Raw genomic sequence first — 19,056 nt, 5'->3', positions numbered from 1 at the left:
AAAATGTTACTGAAGCAAATTGTTAAGCTTAATCTATTTATGAATATTTTTAGAAAAATTTTTCTTAAATCTTATCCCCCCCCCCCCCCCCCAATTAAAAACAAACATTTTTTTTTTGCTCTAACTTCTTATTTTTATTATAAATAGCCGGGAAAGGCATAGTACTTTACCAGCTTTTTTTACTAAAAAGTTACAATCAAACATCAAAGTTATAATATAAACAAATGCACAGTATTTAAATTTCACCTGGTAATTAATAAATAATAAAAAAAAATATATATATAATTAAGATAATATATAAATAAATATAAACACATTAATTAAAAAATATAACATTTAGCTACTAAAACAACATTCTTACACTAAAATATATATGAGGGTCATTCAATAATTAACACGTTCGCGGTTTTGAGACCTCACCAGAGTTTTTTCAATGGGATTTGAGAGTCATTTGTACCTTTCAAACATACATTTGTTTCTCAGGTCATGAGACCTCCATGGCCTCTCATTTGCATTGGTATTCATAACCAATTGACAGCACGTAACCCAATAAACAAGTGAGTCAGCGTATACCATGGAATTTTACTTGCTGACTTTTTTTTAAATTAAATTTTGGCTTAATTTATCACATGAATTATTTATAAGTGCTCACTCAGCTAGTGATTGTTAATTATTACTTCCTTGTACTAAGTAAAGGAAGTATTGTGATCGCGAAAAATTTTGGTTTTAGATTTCAACGGAAATATCCATTTTGACTATTTTCGGTGTGACGTCTGTATTGTCGGTGTGACATATTTATCTCGCATAACTCAAAAACGATAAGTAGTAGGATGTTGAAATGTTGGATTTAGGACTGTTGTAACATCAAGTTATGTACTTCCCTTTTGATCGCAATCGACTGAATCAAAAGTGTCCAAAAAAAGCCCAAAATCCTAAAATATTTGTATTTTGGGCTTTTTCTTAACTGCAGTAATAAGCCCTCATTGAGGGCTTTTCAACGATATATCATAACTGGTACTTATTCTCATTAGTTCCAGAGTTATAGCCAAATGAAATTTTAATTAATGAAATATTTGGATCTTAGAAAAAGGAAGGCACATCGGTTCGAATCAGACATCTCCTTTTTTTTCGAATTTTTAAAAAATTTTAAATATTGATTTATTAATAATTATTAACCTCTGATTGTAAAAAACGTTTATGATAAAATACCAGAAGTTATTAATGAAATAAAATTTTATGTACTTTTCATTAGAAAAAATGTGTATATGAAATTTAATAGGCGTACAAGGAAGTAGTGTGGTGCCAAAATCAGTTTCTTTTAACAGTTTGAAAGAAATATATTTTTCATTTTGTAATATGTTTGGCAGCACTGATTAACATTAATCATGTGATCATAATAACGATTAAGTTATTGGTTTCCGGCCTCCGTGGCGCTGATTACACTATGCACTTCATTTACACTCATACATATCATCCTCATTCATCCTTTGAAGTAATATCTGAATGGTAATTCCCGAAGGTTAAACAGGAAAAATAAAAGGCCTCCGTAGAGCAAATGGTAGCGTCTCGGCCTTTTATCCGGAGGTTCTGGGTTCGAATCTCGGTCAGTCATGACATTTTTACACACTACAGAAATTGTATTCATCCCTCTGAACTAATACCTAACGATGGTCCCTGAGGTTAATAAAAAGAAAAGTTATTGGTTATATTGACATTTATCGTGTCCAGAGTGAATCGATTGTTCGTGTTTGTTTTAAATCGGGTTGTGGTGTTTGTTTTGTTTAATTTTGTCTAACATTTTGTTTAATTTTGTCAAAAATGAATCAACTTATTGAAGAGGAACTTTTGAAAATTCTTAATAGAGACTCTGATTATGAAAGCTTTGCTGGTTACGATTCGAATGCCGATCCGGAATACGTACATTCTGATTCCGACTTGACTTCGGACTCCGAGAATGATGATATCAGAAATGTAAGTGCATTTATTGAATCAGGAAAAATTAAACAAAATATTCCTTTATAAAATAATGATTGCCATCCACATCATCTCCAGTTATATCCTTATCAGCCATACACAAAATGTTATACCATCAGCATCCTTTGCATCAAATACTTATGAAAGTACCAGTATAATTGATTTGCTTGGCATTTCTCCCGCACCACCCCATTCGGTCACCCTAAAGCATAGGACCGAATGTCTGTGCCGCAAACGCTTACTGAGCCTCAAAACAGTTTAGCGATCAGTGTTCTAAATAGCTCCTACAGCTTACCTAATAGCGTGAGCGGATAAGCGGGGTGCCATACACCACCGAATTAGGTGTCCCAATTGCTCACTTGTCATACATTACTAAAATGGGTAGGCGCACCCCGTCAACGACTAAGAATATATATGACATCCATAAATTAAAATTTATTTCGTCTAGACAGCAATTCGCTGCCACGCCTAGGTTGCCGAATGCCAGCAAGTATCTGTCCACCGTATTAAAGCGCTTGGAGCCTTAATTGGCTGGTGGTCAGCCACATATCTTGGTTAGCTTCCCACAGCAGTGCGGTAGGAATCTTTCCCTTAAGTAAACTATTGATGTCGATTGAACAAAGCACCCGCATCAAGGAACTCCCACATGGTTCGACAATGCCGCTCTTGCCACATTGACTCGCCGCTTGTGAGGGGCCAATTTTCCCCTTGACCTCTAAGTTCCAGGGTGGCCCGGTCTCTGGACCCCCAAGAGCAGGGCAGTCAAACATCAGGTGTTCATTTGACTGGACCTTCCAGCAGACGTACAGCTCATCAGCTGCCAGGCGGAACCGAAACAGATATTGGTTCAAATCATCATGGTTGATGAGCACCTGGGCACCCGTTGCAATTAAAAACGAACTCGAGACATACCATCACCCCAGATCCCGTATAAACTTGTACAGGGATCTTCCCTTAATCGTGGTGTCCCATTCCAGTTGCCATGTTACCATCGCGAGACTCTGAAGCCTCTTCCGCAGGCGGGAGATGGACAGCTGAACAAAATTTAGATCCGGTGCGTTGTGATCACCATTCCGTTTCGGTACTGGCCCGGCCAAAACCACATTCCAAATACCTTGGCCTTTCGGCCTCTTCACAATTTCCACATGGCTGCCCTTACTTTCACCACTAAATCGATTGGAAGAGCCTTTCCCAATACGGTTGTAGCCTCGTAGGAGGTTGTTTTAAAAACAGCAGTGCATACAATTAAGGCTCTACGTTGGGCACTCCTTAAATTTCGAACAAGTAATCTATTCATATCCAAACGGGCGCCGCGTAAGAGGTCATGTTTTCGAAGACACCTAGGTACACCATGTACATTTGACGGCCAGACATCCTATAATCCTTCGAGCAATCCTCCTAAGTTTGTGCATCATTGAGACGGCGTCCGCCGCTACTTGCATAATGTGTTTGCTAAACAGCAACTTCTCATCAAACAAAACACCTAGGTACTTATGAACTCTAACTCGGCTGATTATACAGCCGTTATATTCAATATGGGGGGTTACGACTGTAACCAACAATTGTGCTTGATTATAATAAAGACAAGTCATTCCATTCAAAGGTGTGACCATATTGTTGCATACTGTAGTACCTTACAGTGTTCTTTAAAATGGTATAAAAAATAGCTTTTGACATCACGCTTGGTACAGCAGTTTTTAATGCCTATTCATTACTTAAGACTGTGACTAGCAAGAACATTAGTATCACAGAATTTAGGGAAAAACTGGTTCAATCTTTACTCAATATTGAATCTGATGACAAAGAGACTGATGAATTACATCATCAACAACATTAATTTGTAAAAACCAAAAAATATCGATGATGCCAACCTTGTTATCAAAGGAATGTATGCCAAGGAGGTCGATAAGCAGCTCAGAAGAAAATATCAAACATTTTTACAATATGTAGTGTATGCAAAATACCACTGTGCCTACAATGTTTTATGATAAAACACAATGTAATTTCACAGTAAAATTTTTGACTAAATAATAAATTCATACTCTTATAAAACTTTTTTATATAAGTATATATATAAACAAATTATATTATGTACCTTAATAAGACTAATGTTTTTTTTGCATGGTGTATATGTATGTATTTACTTCAGTGTGTGTATGTGTGTGTGTCTCTCTCTTTCTCTCTCTCTCTCTGTGTGTGTGTGTGTGTGTGTGTGTGTGTGTTATTAGATATGTATATGCATTTATAAGAATAAAGGTAATTAAAGTTATATATTTATAAAATATTAGCAGATCTGCCAATGCTTCGCTATTACTAGATTTGAGAAAATATGTCACAATTTAAAGTTTGATAAAACAATAACAAAATGAACATTATGGAAGTTTACAAAATTTAGCCTTTCCCTTTTACCCTTTTCCCATACCAAGTTTCTCCTTTCATTTTCCCCTTACCCTTTTCCTTCCCCTGTCCACTTTTCCTTTCCACCTTTCCTCATATTCCTTTTCCCATTTTCATTTTTACTGTATTCCCTTTCCCTCTTCACCACTTCCCCTTCACCCTTTCTCTTTTCCTTATTTCCCTTTCCCTCTTTTCTTTTTTATCCTTTTCCCTTTCCATTTCCTTTTCCTATTTTTTCCTTTTTTGATTTTCCCCTTCTTCCCTTTTATCTTTTTTGATTTTTCCCTTTCTCCCTTTTCCCCCCGCTTAAATCTCGGTTCAATAGTTTTTTTTAGTCTATAGCAGACACACATATTGGAAACATTGAAATGGAATCATAAAATATTTAGTACAGCATGTGTTGCTTTTATATCCAACAGATTGCACTGTTTTTAAAATAAAACATGTTTTTCCCTGTCACAGGTGTGACATCTTAGGTATATAAAAACATTCGCGTATTCGAATGCAACATTGTATCAAAATTTCAAAGGAATCTGTGAAGAATTTTCAGAGATTTAAGATTTTGAACAAATGAACATTTACATTTTTATTTATATAGATTATCTTAATTTATTTTATTCCCCCATTCAATCAATGTTGTATAAAATTTTCAGAAACTAACTCATGTGTGCTTATAAAACATTTTTTAAGCCAAAATTATCAAGTTTTTGTGACCATCTGAGTTTTTGTAATCAAGGGGTACAATGATCGTCATAACTGATTGGTCATGAGAAAATGGATAACACTTATCTTTCAGGTTATGACGCCCAAAATGGTCTTGTCAAAAACTATACAAAAATAGTATATGTATATAATATATATATATATATATATACATAATATATATATATAATATAATATTATATATATATATATATATATATAAAACGTATATATAATTAACATTTTAAATTGTTTTTGTAAAAAATTAAATAAGTTACCTATAAAGAAAGTAAGGTGAGAGGCCTGGGTTACCCTCAAAATCATGAACATATTAAAGATACAAATAACTGTGGAGGCAAAACAATTAGTAATAGGGTTATGATAATTTGAAAACAGTAAGCTACTAACCTTGTGATGATGTCTGATCAGTTATTTGAGTAAATTGTTTTGTTTATAATCTCAAAATCTCATTTTGTGATTTTTAATCTTCTTGGAGTTTGTAAATTAATTGAACAGTGTGCAGTGATCCATTTTTGGCTTTCTGAAGGTGGAAAATCAGTTAACATTTACGCTTGTATGACCAAATAATATGGAAAAAATTACATGAACAACAAAGATTTTTACAAGTGGGTAGAAAAATTTAGATTTAACAATCTTCAGTGAGCATTGTTCTGAACATCTAATTGAAGTTTCAACTTTAACTTCAGTGCTTGAAACTTGTTCAGACTGTTTCAGTTAAGTAGACAGACAGATTATAGTTGAAATTATAGCTAAAAAATTACAAGTAAATGTTGGTACAGTTCATAACATTATCACCAACAAGCTCAAGTACCATAAAAAAAATTCAAGATAGGTTCCAAGAGAGTTGACAGATCACCATAAGGAGACTAGACTTCAGAGACCATAAGATTAGACATGTGCACAGAGCTGCAATGGAATCAACAGGAAGGTGATTTTTTTTTTGCTAGTATTCTAACTTGTGATGAGACATGGAGTCACCATTATGAACTGGAATCAAAAACATGGACTGGAAACACACAAGTTCAATTGACAAGAAAAAATTCCAAACCCACCATCAGCAGGAAAAGTTATGATAACAATCTTTTGGGATGCAAAATACTGGGTTTTGTTGATATTCTAGAAGCTCAGCAAACAATAAACAGCACATACTACTGTGCCATGTTTATCAACAGACTGAGCCAGCAATGCTGAAAAAATAGCTTGTATCTCACTACAAAGGCATCTTTTTGCTTCATGATAACACCCGACCTCACACAGCTCAGGTAACTAAGAAACCATTGACAAACTCCATTGGGAAGTACTACATACCCACCTCCACCATACAGTTCACACACAATCCAGAGAAAAATTGTGAAATCAGACAAAATATGAGTCAAAATATTATCACATCACTAAGACCACAAATAATGGAAGAACACCTATATCAAACCTCTGACAATGAGAGCAAAATAGTATGACTTAAGATAATTCATGAGATGGAAGTAATATAGAATTACATAAGTCCAAGTTTTGTGTTTAGGAATATAATATGAAATATTTGTGGATTATGAAAAATTTCAAGCCTGACAGGATTCAAACCTAGAACCTTCAAGGATTAAAGGCAAAGATATTACTCGTCTCATCTGAAACCATAGAGGACAGCATTAAGTGTGCAAAAACCAATTACAATACAAAGGACATTTAAAATATGTATATAAAACAGAAAAGAATAATGTAACGTTTTAATTTAATTTGAAGTCTATGAAAGTTATTGGATAATAATTTCATTTCTCTAATAAAAATTTAAAATCCTTTTTTATCTTATTCATAATTGATTTACCTTTTTTAATAACATTGAGAATATATTATATATATTTATACAAAAAAACTTTAACTTATTTTATAAAGTATTTGTTGAATGTAAGTTTAAAGTAAGGCACTCCCTTTTTATTTCAAACTTTATCTTTTTTATATGATTTGACTATATAAAAAAGATGTATCACTCTTATATTTATTATATAAATTATGATAATACTTATAATAATATAGATAATACTTATACGTTTTATAATTTATAGATTTACTTATAATTCTTTTAGTATATTTAGTTCTACAACTGTCAGGGGAACACAGCAATAGATGAGCAAAGCAAGGTTCTGTTTTACCTAGATTTATTGCATTTTGTCTTTTCATGCCATATTCATTACCAAAATGCTTTCTAATTGTTTCTGAAATTTTGTTGTAATGTAGACAAGAAGGTGTTTGATAATAATTTTTCATAAAATTTTCCCCTTCAAAATGGCAGTGACTATTTTTATTTGTCAGGAATGATAGAGAGGAAATTTAACACTGCTAAGCCACCACTGTTGTCAATTGAACACTCAGTCTCCCCTCCATAAGGTAATGGAGGGAAGACCAAGTGGTCTCCCTTCAGGTTGGAGGGTTAGTAGGCACTAACCTTCCAACCTTCTAATATACCACATTTTCAATTTGTTTCTCAGTAGGTGCAAATTTGATAGTTTTGTTTCATGTTTGACTCCACCTTTATGTAAAACATTTGTCTCAGTTTGTTTTTCAGCTAACATATAGCGTTGTGTCTTTCTAAATACTTAATCTTAAGTTGGTTTCCAACCTAATTTATACTTTTATCATTTTCTCTTTGGATACTTTATTCACATAAAGAAAGAATTGAAAAATACAAAAATATGTAAAAATAAATGTGGATGGATATAAATACTGTCTCAATCATTATTAATTAGTGAAGTCTATTGACTCAGTAAGTATTGCCTGCAATACTGGAACACAGTAAGATTATTTTTTACATTTTGTAAACTTTCCACATCAATTACAATTCAAAGTTCTGTTTTTAACTGCATTGAAATCTTAATAATTCAGTTTTTTGTGGAATCGAGTTGTTAAATTCAGTATAAAATGAGTAGCATCTACTGCTCATAGAAAAATACTGTGTTTGTGTAAATTACTGTAGATTTGTTATCCTCTTTTTTGTTTTCTTTTTAAATTCCAACTGTAGTATTGTAAACACCAATTGCCGTTACCCTAGCGAGATAAAGCTGCATCAAATTAAAACATTAATTTACCGTAGCTTTCGATTAGTTTTATAATAAAGCGGGCAATAGCAAAATAAAGCAGTAGGTTAATACTGATTAAGGTCTTTTTTTCTAAGATAAATGGTGTTTTTTTGTTATTAATTTAAAATTAAAATAAACTTCTTTATTTCCTGAAACTATTTTTGCGATTATAATAAACTGAGCATTATCAATAACCAGTGAATTCTTAATTCTTAGATGAATATTACATAAACCGGTAAGTTATGTTCAAATACGTTACAAAGAAATGTAGGGTGAAAATCAGCAAAATGTATTCTTGTGAATATAAATGGGGATTGAAGGGTATTTTTATTATTAATAATAAAAACTTTGAATCTTTAATTTTTAATTAATTAAAAATTTTAAAACAAAGTAGTTCTCAAAGAAAATGTTTAATTATCATTAAAACTATATTAGTCTTACAATGAATAATTCTATAAGTACTTTTAGAAAATTAATATAAATGGTAATTACATTTTTATTTAAAAAAATTAATGTACATTATAAGTTGCATCACCTGCTTTGACGGCCTTGGTAGATCAGCTGTATGAAAACAAGTTTTATTTACGCTTGTGGTTTTTGATTTGTGTTGTGGAAAGTAAAATTATAAAACCTGATTTAACATAGGAGAAATTTGTTATCAACAGTTACAATGGTGTGATTTTATCGTCTTATCTTTTTTTAATGGCTTGTTTGGTCGTAAGTAAATGCTTATGTACCTGATGTTTTATAAAAATATCATCAATTTAGAATGTCACTGTTTTCGTTTTGTGCTCTGCGAGTCGATAAGTTCTAATTTTTACGTTATGTAGCTTACGTTTTACATTCTAGCTTATGTATTATATAGTGTGTCAGTTTATGTATTTACATGTGTCAGTTTGAGCGTGAGTTCGTGAATTATGCTGTGATCATAACCTAAACGATGCTGCTACATTGAGTATGGTATACAGCAGAATTGCGGTTTATGTTTATGTATCTTTTGATAACATTGATATCACAAACTATGTCAGTTACTATAAAAATTGTAGTGATGGTTTTAAGATTCATACAGATCCTACTACAATCATTAATGATAAAAACGATGATTGAGCCTTAAAATGTATAACAGATTGATAAGGTTGTTGATAAACAAACAGTTGTTTGTAATAATTTCAGTTAAATTTAGTTTTAATTGTAATCAAAATCTTAGAAGCATATTGTTGCTGTTTGTTGAATAACAGCAATTGAGGTTGTTTTCACAGACCTTTACATTATCATTGATTTTCATTAAGATGTTTTGATTTGTTACAAGTGATGTCACAGTTTTTCAGAAAGCTTGCTTCTTTGAAAGTGAGTTTTACTTACATTGGATTTCTAATCATATTGATGTTTTAGGTAATGAGGCATGAAATGTTGCTTAAAACTAGACTGTATATCTTCAAGGAGAATCAGATGCAAGATTTTATTTGGTATCGAAAGACAGAACCCTTTTTAAAACCAAAATCTATCAGGCCTTAGTTAATGCAACAAAAGTAGGTTGTATAAACTGATTCAGCTTATTGTTCTTAAGTCATTATGATTTACTAGTCATTATTCCAAAATGTCTTGTAACATTTTCAATCTACTTCTTGCTGGGCGTTCTGGGACAATTTTCAGTTGCATGTGATGAACTGTCATCTCTGTACTGAATATATATCATTATGGTAAGAGATTGACTTAGTAACATTCTGTTTCTGAATGATCCACCTCATGATGTAGATTAAGATTTAATTTGAGATTGTGATGTTTTTTACCCGTATTTTCAAATGTATGGAGTTCTATCCAAAAAGAAAACACAGGTAAATGTTCATTCTTGTAGTCTAGGTGGAATTATTTGAATATTTTAATATCTATTCTCTGTTACCAAACATGTTATAAGGTTGTTTATTTTCCTAACGCTTCAATCTTTTAAATGCCTTGAAGTCATCAGATTGTGCCTGTGGTGCAAAGCTTAAATATTAAGACAAAAGTATAAAAACCGTTTACCACCAAAAGTATAGAATTTAATAATGTTTCTTACCTTATGCTTATTATCTTTTAATATCACTTGATGATGAGGGAAAACCTTGAAAGCGCTGTTAAAAAATAATAAGCATAAGGTAAGAAGCATTATTCTTGATGGTAAACGGTTTTTATACTTTTGTGTTTGAGATATTAGCACAGGGGGGAATATGGACAAATACAGTTACAAAAGAAATGCTTACTTTTACTTTTTCGTGACCGAGAGATGAGACATTAAAACCTTTGCGACCAGTATTGTGCCACCGAAACACCAGAAGCATTTCCTTGCCACAGATCTTCTAGTGTGCATTTGGTTGGGCAGAGAGTGCATTTTAGGAGATGTTCAGAGTCCTGAATCTCACCGCACTCGCAGTTCAGGTCGTTAGGCTCTATTTGACGCCATCTAGCGCGGTTAACTCTGGTTGGTGCAACCCCAGTTCGAAGCCGGTTTAAAGTCACCCACGTTTGCCAGTCCAGGTCATGTCCTGGAGGTGTTGGAGCACTTTTTGGGAACCATGGAGGGGGCTCGATAGATGTAGAGTTAAAAAATCCCTTTCTCGATTTCAGTCTCGGAGGGGGTGGTCGCTCCATCTGGTACATTGTATGTCGTGTATCGAAAGATTGTCTGAACCGTTCAATGTACTCGGCTTCAGCTCGACGTATTCCAGGTTCCTCCATGCCTGCCGCTCGGTGCAACTTTTCAATAGGAGTGGGTTTCATACATCCCGTTATTAAACGACAGGTCTCGTTCAGCGCTATATTAACCTTTTTGGTGTGTGTTGATCTGTTCCACATAGGACATGCATATTCGCCTGTTGAATAGCACAAAGCTCTAGCTGTCGTCGACAGGATGGTTGGCTTAGCACCCCATTTACTGCTTCGGAGTTTCCTCAGGAGATTGTTCCTCGTATTTACTTTCAACATTGTGGTTTGACAGTGAGCCCTATATGTAAGTGATCTGTCTAATATAACTCCAAGGTACTTTGGCGCTTCTGAATGTTCCAGCTGCTGATCGTTCCATATAACATTCAATCGTCTTTTTGCTTCCCTGGTTTTCAGATGGTACGCGCATACAATTGTTTTCGCTGGATTTGGTTTTAAGAAGATAGTTTTATAATACACAGTTAAACCGTTTAGGGCTGCGGTAAGTCTCTTCTCAACTTCTGGAAAAGTTCGATCTTGAACAGCCAAGGCAAGGTCGTCCGCATACAGAAAATGCTCGGCCTCGGGGAAGATAGGTTGATCGTTGGTATACAGGTTGAAAAGTAAGGGTGATAGCACACCGCCTTGAGGCAGTCCATTCCTCTGGTTTCTCCAGCGACTTTTCTTTCCTTCGAAGCTAACATAAAAACGCCTGTTCTGTAGTAATGATTCTACTATTTTAGCTAGTTGGTGATCTCCTGTTGATATAAGTATTTTTTGTAGAAGCAGTCTGTGGTTTACTGTATCGTAAGTCGACGTATGCAACGCCTGTGATGAGTTTCTCCTGAAAGCCCTGTTCAATGTGCTCTGTCAGCTTTAAAACTTGACCTATACAGTTTTTGCCTGGTCTAAACCCAGCTTGTTGAGGAAGAAGTATTTGTTCAATAACTGGTTGAATGCGTTCCAGAATCATTCTCTCGTATAGCTTGTACATGTGACTGAGAAGTGATATAGGTCTGTAAATGCTGGGTTCTTCAGGAGCTTTGCCTGGCTTGAGAAGTGCGACCATCTTGGATTTCCTCCATAGTTTCAGAATAGTGTATTTAATAGCACAGTTGTTAAGGAGTTTAAGGACCCAGCTCTTGGTTATGTCTCTGAAACGTTTTATTTGCTCTGTACAAATGTCATCCTCTCCTGCGGCCTTCCCAATCTTCAATCCACTCACACATTTCTCCAGTTCTTGCATTCTGAAAGGAGTGTTGAACATGCTACTAGTTGTTGGTATTATGGTACTCTTTTGCCGCTTAAAATTTGCATGTTGGGTCTTCCCATTCAGAAGAAGTTGATGTGCTATTTGGTTGTTATAACAATATATATATATATATATAAAATTATTTTTTTTTTTTTTAATTAGGTAGGTGTACTATATCATTTATAAAAAAAGTAACTGCCTTGCCATTTACCTGAATGTTTCAAGGACATAGGAAAACATTGATTAGAGAAACATCAGGACACAATTAATTAATTGTACAATTAAAAGAAAAAATAGAATATTAATCTTATATTAAGATAAGTCCATATTAATGCTTAACCCTGGAACTGTTAACCCTCTCGATTGCAATGCATTAGCTACTTCATCAACTGCTAGTCGCGGTCGAGGTGGATTATGTAGAATCTTAGATTATGATATTATATTGTTGCTTAATGTCTCTAAAAATGTTAATATATCACATACCATTAAAAAACTAATATTTCACAACTATTAATTACAATTTTTTAAAAGAGAATTATGTAAAAGTTACAGCTAGTGAAACTAGAGTTATCACGCAAAATCACAATGGCCATGGACACACAGCTGATCTTAACTGGATTTTTTTGATTACAGTTTACACACGTGTTTGTTTTGAATTCTGTTTACTGAGTTTCTATTTTTTCGATGGAAAGGTGTTGAAAGAGAATGAGTTTTCTAATTGTAGTGGCATTCACAATTATTTGAGTGAAATAGATGACGTAATTGGTGATGATGTTTGATTGTGATTTATTCAGTGATACGGGAGACTTTAATTCTGATTGTGATGAACTTTATGAATCAGATTCTGATGAAGGTGATAGTGAAATGGAAGAGGTTCCTGCAGCTAGGCCTGTAAATAATTCTGTATGGATTAGGGTGTTTTCCCCAGAGGTTGATGCTGATATTGAAAGCAAATTTCAGGTTAGACATCCTGGGATAAAAAACTACTCCCTTGTAACAGAAGTCCTATTATTTATTTTTAGTTACTTTTCACCAGAGAAAGATGGATTCTCTTGGTTTCAGAATCCAATGCTTATGCCCAAAAAAAAAACATACGTATGAATAGGAATTCTGGGGAAATTAAAAGATTTTGTAGATTACAAAATGAAAGTTAAAATGTTTTAATTTAATTAAAACATTAATTCGTATTATATTCTGTAAACGTAAAACGTAAAATGATTTCATACAAAATAATTTATGTTGTAGCTCAAATAAATAAATAATAGCAAAAATAAATGAATGTGGTAAAATAAACAATAATAAAAAACTAAAGTAGCACATGTTCCGCACCTGGTTCATAGGATGGGTTAGAGGAGGTAAGTAGAAGTAACGTGAAGGGAGGACCCGCCTTTAGATTTTACATTCACTATAACTGTTTTACATTAGCATGTTGTTCAGAGTTTTTACAAATAAAATGGTTTGAGTTTATGAATAAAATGAGTTTTGCAAATAAATTTAACATTTATAGTGATTGTGTTTCATATTTTTTTTATAGAAAGTTTTTTAATGCAGGCCTTCATTATGCTTGAAAATTACTTAAGCTTTTAGGAATAATAGACAGTGATACCAGGGTTAAAAATAATAAATAAATGAATTAATAGTTTGTTTATTTTTGAAAGCATTAATGAAAATTATCTGAGGACATTTATAAAAACATTAATTTAGATGCAGAAAATTTAGTTTTTTTCTATTACTTAAAATCTAATTGACAGTATATATATATTGTTTTTGGAAAAAGAGAATATTTTAATCTTATTTGTGAGAAGATATTTTCAGTAGTGCTATTTTTCTGTTTACAAGAGGAAAATTATTTTAAAATCATGATTAAAACTATTTTGTCTAATAAAAACCTTTTTAAAATGCATCATTACTTTAACATATTTTTATGTTTTATTTACTATACACTTTTTTCAGTAACTGTGTAATCTAAATCAAGTTTACTGAAAGGAAGTTTTAAAATTCTTCATAATGCTTTCAGGCGTTCTTGTGGCCATCTTTAGTGACTAGTAAGTACCATAGCCCACTGGGCTGGTCTAGTGGTTTACTCTTCATCCCAAATCAGCTGATTTTGAAGTCGTGAGTTCTGAGGTTCAAATCCTAGTAAAGGCATTACTTTTATACAGAATTGAATACTAGATCGTGGATACTGGTGTTCGTTGGTGGTTGGGTTTCAGTTAACCACACATCTCAGGAATGGTCAACCTGAGACTGTACAAGACTACACTTCATTTACACTCGTACACAATCATTCTCCTTCATCTTCTGAGTAATATCTTACAATGGTTCCAGAGGCTAAACAGAAAAAGAAGGAAGTGACCAGTACCATAGTTCTTACCCTGGTGTCAGATGATAATATTGGTAGTTGCTTTTGAATTACATGGATTTGTTTAGAATCTGGTTTAAAAGTGTGTTTTGCTTATTTTTACAACTTCAATTCTAATAATAACATTAATTACTGGAATTAGATGGTCACTATATAGTATTCTAATTAACTGTTTTTGTTATTAACTGAAAAATCATAAACAGATTTAGTTAAAAGTTTTTCATAATACAAATTTTGTATTATAATATTAAAGTACATAATTTAATAAAAATTATGAACAACTTCTCTCAAAATTTATTCATAAATTGTGAACAGCTTTTGTCTAAATCCATTCATGATTTTTCAGTTAATTTTGGAACTTAATAGAAAAATTAAAACTTTACATTTTACAAACATTGTTTACCATAAAGCTCTGTTATAAAATTCCTTTAGTAATTCATTCATTTTTATGTTTAAATTGTTTCATTGTTACCAAAAGGCTCCCTAATAAGAAGGAATTCTAAAAAGTATTAAGAAAGTTATTAAATTTTTCATTGGAGCATGTTAATATTATTATTTTTCAATTTATTAGATTTTTCTACAATTTTAGAACTTAAGATTCTAAAACTAATATGCACAAAAGTTGAAACAACTAAGTTTTAATACATTTAGAAAAGTATACAACTAGCAGAGATTTTTGTGGTAGTAATCGGATGGGAGATAAAATTATTTAGCTCTTCTACCTCAAACCCAAGTTAACAGCTTATTCACCAAAAGATAGAATTTCCTAGGAAATAATAAAATTACCACACATTTTAAAATTTAATTTTTTTTACAATAAATTCCCAATTTTTATTGAATAATTATGCCTGGCTCAAAAATCAGAAAATTTGTTATATTGGGGGGAAATAAGCTGGATTCAGTTAAGTTTGTTTAGCATAAATACTTAAGGTAGGGTTTGTTTTTCTAGGTCCCATAATATATTTTTGAACCTGTGGTCATTTGGATTTTCTAAATTTAATAATTTTCAGTTGGTAACTGTCATATGTATTTGCACAATCAAGAGCTTAACGCTTTTCTTTACTTGATTTTTTGTTGTTAGTGAACTCTTGTGTAGCATGGTAGTTTTCTAGTAAAGACATTTTGAAATGAAAAATATCATCTGTATTTTAAAGCTAAGTTGAGAGTATTGTTAAAATAGTAATAGCTCATAAATTTGTTAAATTTTTTTTATTTTTGTAGCAACATACATAAATGACTCACTTTTTGACAAAATGCACATGTTAACACTGTTGGAAAAATTTGTAGAGTATAGTTTATAACTATTAATGTGGGAGACAGTTCAATGTGACTAGTGTGATAGTTGACTGGTAATAGGTTGCAAACAAACATTGACAATTCATAACTTTATTTGAGATACTTTGATATCAAGAATTTATTGGGTATTCATTAAATATTGGGCCCTTCATTAAATATAAATGAAATTAATTTCTATATTCAAATTATGGAAATAGATATTCTGTTGTTCTTAGCATATTTTTTTCAAAATTTCTATATTAGGAGTGAGTAAAAACTAAAATCATGCTGAATATGGTATGTCTGGGCTCTCTTTGACTGTTCTCATTATGAAAATCTGGTGTATCTTGCAATTAACATAAAATTTCAGGCAGTAAATTATTGTTGACATTTACATTAATAAAATGAAAATTTTGTGTGTGGGCTTTTCAATTCAGTCTATTCAGTCAGATTATTTTTAACAGCAGTATAAACTGCTTTTATGAATGATGGTAATAACATATCATCATCTAGCTGATTTGGGCAAGGGAGTACACTTCTACAAAAGTATTGTGACTTTTTATTAATCTCAGTTAAACTTTATATTTAAGTATGTATTTATTATTTTTTATTAATTACAATATTAAGAACTAAAAACATGATCTAGAACCATTTTCATAAAATCTAAATCAGAAATTGAATGTACATATTTAGATTGCTACAACACTCCTAATTATCAGTTGCATTGAAGATAGTAAAAATAAAATACATAAAAAAGTAAAGAAAAAATAATTACAAAGCAGTACAAAAAATATATTTTCTCCGATATTTATAAAATAATATATAAATTGAACATTTTTGTAATGATATTATAACATTTTCTGCTGATCTCTGTTGTGGCGTGGTAGTGTCTTTCATCCAGAGATACTGGGTTCAAATCCAGATCAGGCTTAGCATTTTTCATATCCCCACATACAAGCTTCTTTGTAAGCTGCTATGATAAGTTAATTCGTCAGTCCAAAAAACTAAAAAAATAACAAGTTTGCCTTATGCAGGCTTAAACAGTAATCAAAAAGGTTAGTTTACAGTGTAAGGGGAGGTTGAATTGGATATGATTTATATTCCAACTGTGACTATATAGAAGCTTAAGCTTGCAAACTGACGCACTAGTAATTATTGTAATTTGCTTGTATACTGGAGGTAGCAGTTGAGCCGAAGATCAAATTAACTACGTTGTATCTGAGCATAGATCATATTGCAGGACAGCAGTTCAGACAGAATTGTTGTGTAGAGACAGAATTATGACAGCATATGGATTTCATTTTAAACAGTAAATTTTTTAATTTCAATCTAGGTAGTGAAGATCTGCAAAGTAGTGGTGGATCCACTCAGGGAAATTTGATTTTTTAATAGTTAAAATGCCAGAAAAGTTAGTTACATAAACTCAAACTAAGAATGCTTCATTAGAAAGGAATTTCAGTCCAGAACCCAGTCATTATAGTTTACCTGTGAGGAGAGATTTTTTATTAAAATTTGGTTGCATGTTATTGTGGTGGTATTTCTGTTGTTTCTTGTGTTTTAGCATTATCAATTTTTTAATTTATTTATTTTCTGTGAAATATTTCTGAAAATATCTAGTTTTTAAAATGTTAAATTTTCTGCTTCTTCCAATTCAAGATGTCCTCACAGATATGGTTGCACAAGTTGCAGTTTTGAATTTGTACAAAGTGAATTCTATAAATCCATACATTAAACAGTTTATTCTGATATTGATAGTTTTGTATCATTAACATCTAATTAAAGCAATTCAAGAAACCCACTCACAAAATTTATTCATTTAGCCTTAATAATACATATATTTAATTTTCTTTTTCTATTTTCAGTAATATATTTCATCAGAATGCCTAATGACGAAAAACTAAAAGCTTTGTTGGCTGATTTAGGCAAATCTACTCTTAGAGGTGTAAAGAAGTGCCCAAAGTGTGGTACTTATAATGGAACTAGAGGTCTTAGTTGTAAAAACAAAGCATGTGATGTTGTATTCAAGGAGGCAGGAGAAAAACGAAAACAAACAACAGAAGTTTGTAAACTAATTACTGGAAATAGTACACAGGTTAGTTATTTAGAATTAAATGTTATTACCTTCATTTTTTGATTGTAATATTGGTATACTTTACAGATATATATATATATTCATGTACATTAATTACACTACATTGTTCTGAATGTGAAGCTGTTGTTTTTGCCACTTGACATAAAATAAAAAATTATGTGTTTAGTTTGATTTTGTGAACGGGTAAATACAGAATTTTATTATTGAAGAAAATGTATATTATCCAGTTTTCGGCAAGATCATAAAAATCACAATAAATGACAAGATTTTAGCGGCATTCCCAAAAGTTCTTGACACCCTTCATCATAAAATAATTTGTTTCTTGTCTAAAATAAAACTTGTTTTAAAAAATAAATTTCTCATTGAAAGTGTAAGAAAGTCTAAACTAAGGGACTGGTAAATTGTATTTGATGATTTTTCTAGCCATTCATTATTTTTTAAAACCTTTTCTATTTGAACATTTGAAGTCGCTCATTTAAATGGAGCAACATTTTACCATCTCAAATTTTGTGTAATTGTTTGAGTAAAAAGTGTTAGTATTTGGAAGGTTGATAAGTATGCTATCATTCCTAAAAAATATTTTGATAGAACTGAAGAAAGCCAGTGTGATTTTCATAAAAAAATAAGTCTGATCAATTATTCCTTCCTTTTGGCAAAATTAGAATTTTCACTATTCCTTTCATTCCAACCCAAACCATTTTCAGTTTCATTTCAAGTGGTATAAAAACTTTTAACCAGTTAATTAATATAAATCTAACTCAAACAACTCATTACAGAACTGCAGTGTAGAAGTTGTGGGCTGGTGTGAAGGTTACATGTATCATCACTATTTGATGAATATCACTGTTTTTTAAACTTATGTATTAATTTTACTTCAGAAATATTGTAATAAAGAATTATTTCTCAACAGAATATATTATAAATGAAACTACTATTTTGTGAAAGCCTCCAACTTTTCTTTTGTCTTAAGTCATTTGACTGGTTTGATGCAGCTCTCCAAGATTCCCTATCCAGTACCGGTCATCTCATTTCAGTATACTCCCTATATCCTACATCCATAACAAGTTGTTTTACATATTCCAAATGTTGCCTGCCTGCACAATTTTTTCCATCTATCTACCTGTCCCTCCAATATCAAAGCGACTATTCCAGGATGCCTTAATATGTAGACTATAAGTCTGACTATTCTTTTATTTATATTTTTCCAAATGCTTCTTTCTTCATCAATTTGCTG

The 19,056-nt window shown here is 31.9% G+C and overlaps 1 protein-coding gene across 2 annotated transcripts in view; it reads left to right on the top strand.

Moving 5' to 3' along the window:
• Positions 1–8,734: 8,734 nt before the first annotated feature.
• Positions 8,735–19,056, top strand: part of LOC142325464 (uncharacterized protein C2orf42) — a 79,394-nt gene continuing 69,072 nt past the window's right edge. The window contains exons 1-2 of one of the 2 annotated variants that reach the window (XM_075367273.1): positions 8,735–8,835; positions 17,593–17,822. In XM_075367273.1, coding sequence (XP_075223388.1) covers positions 17,610–17,822 — 213 coding nt within the window. In that variant the 5' untranslated portion in view covers positions 8,735–8,835; positions 17,593–17,609. Of the gene's footprint in view, positions 8,880–17,592; positions 17,823–19,056 lie in introns of both variants that reach the window. The other variant, XM_075367263.1, reaches the window with a different exon arrangement.

The sequence above is a fragment of the Lycorma delicatula genome, chromosome 1, assembly GCF_047948215.1.
Source record: "Lycorma delicatula isolate Av1 chromosome 1, ASM4794821v1, whole genome shotgun sequence".
In the NCBI taxonomy this organism is placed as follows: domain Eukaryota; kingdom Metazoa; phylum Arthropoda; class Insecta; order Hemiptera; family Fulgoridae; genus Lycorma; species Lycorma delicatula.
Note: the sequence above shows the minus strand (reverse complement) of the source record. Positions and strands in the feature narration are given on the sequence as shown.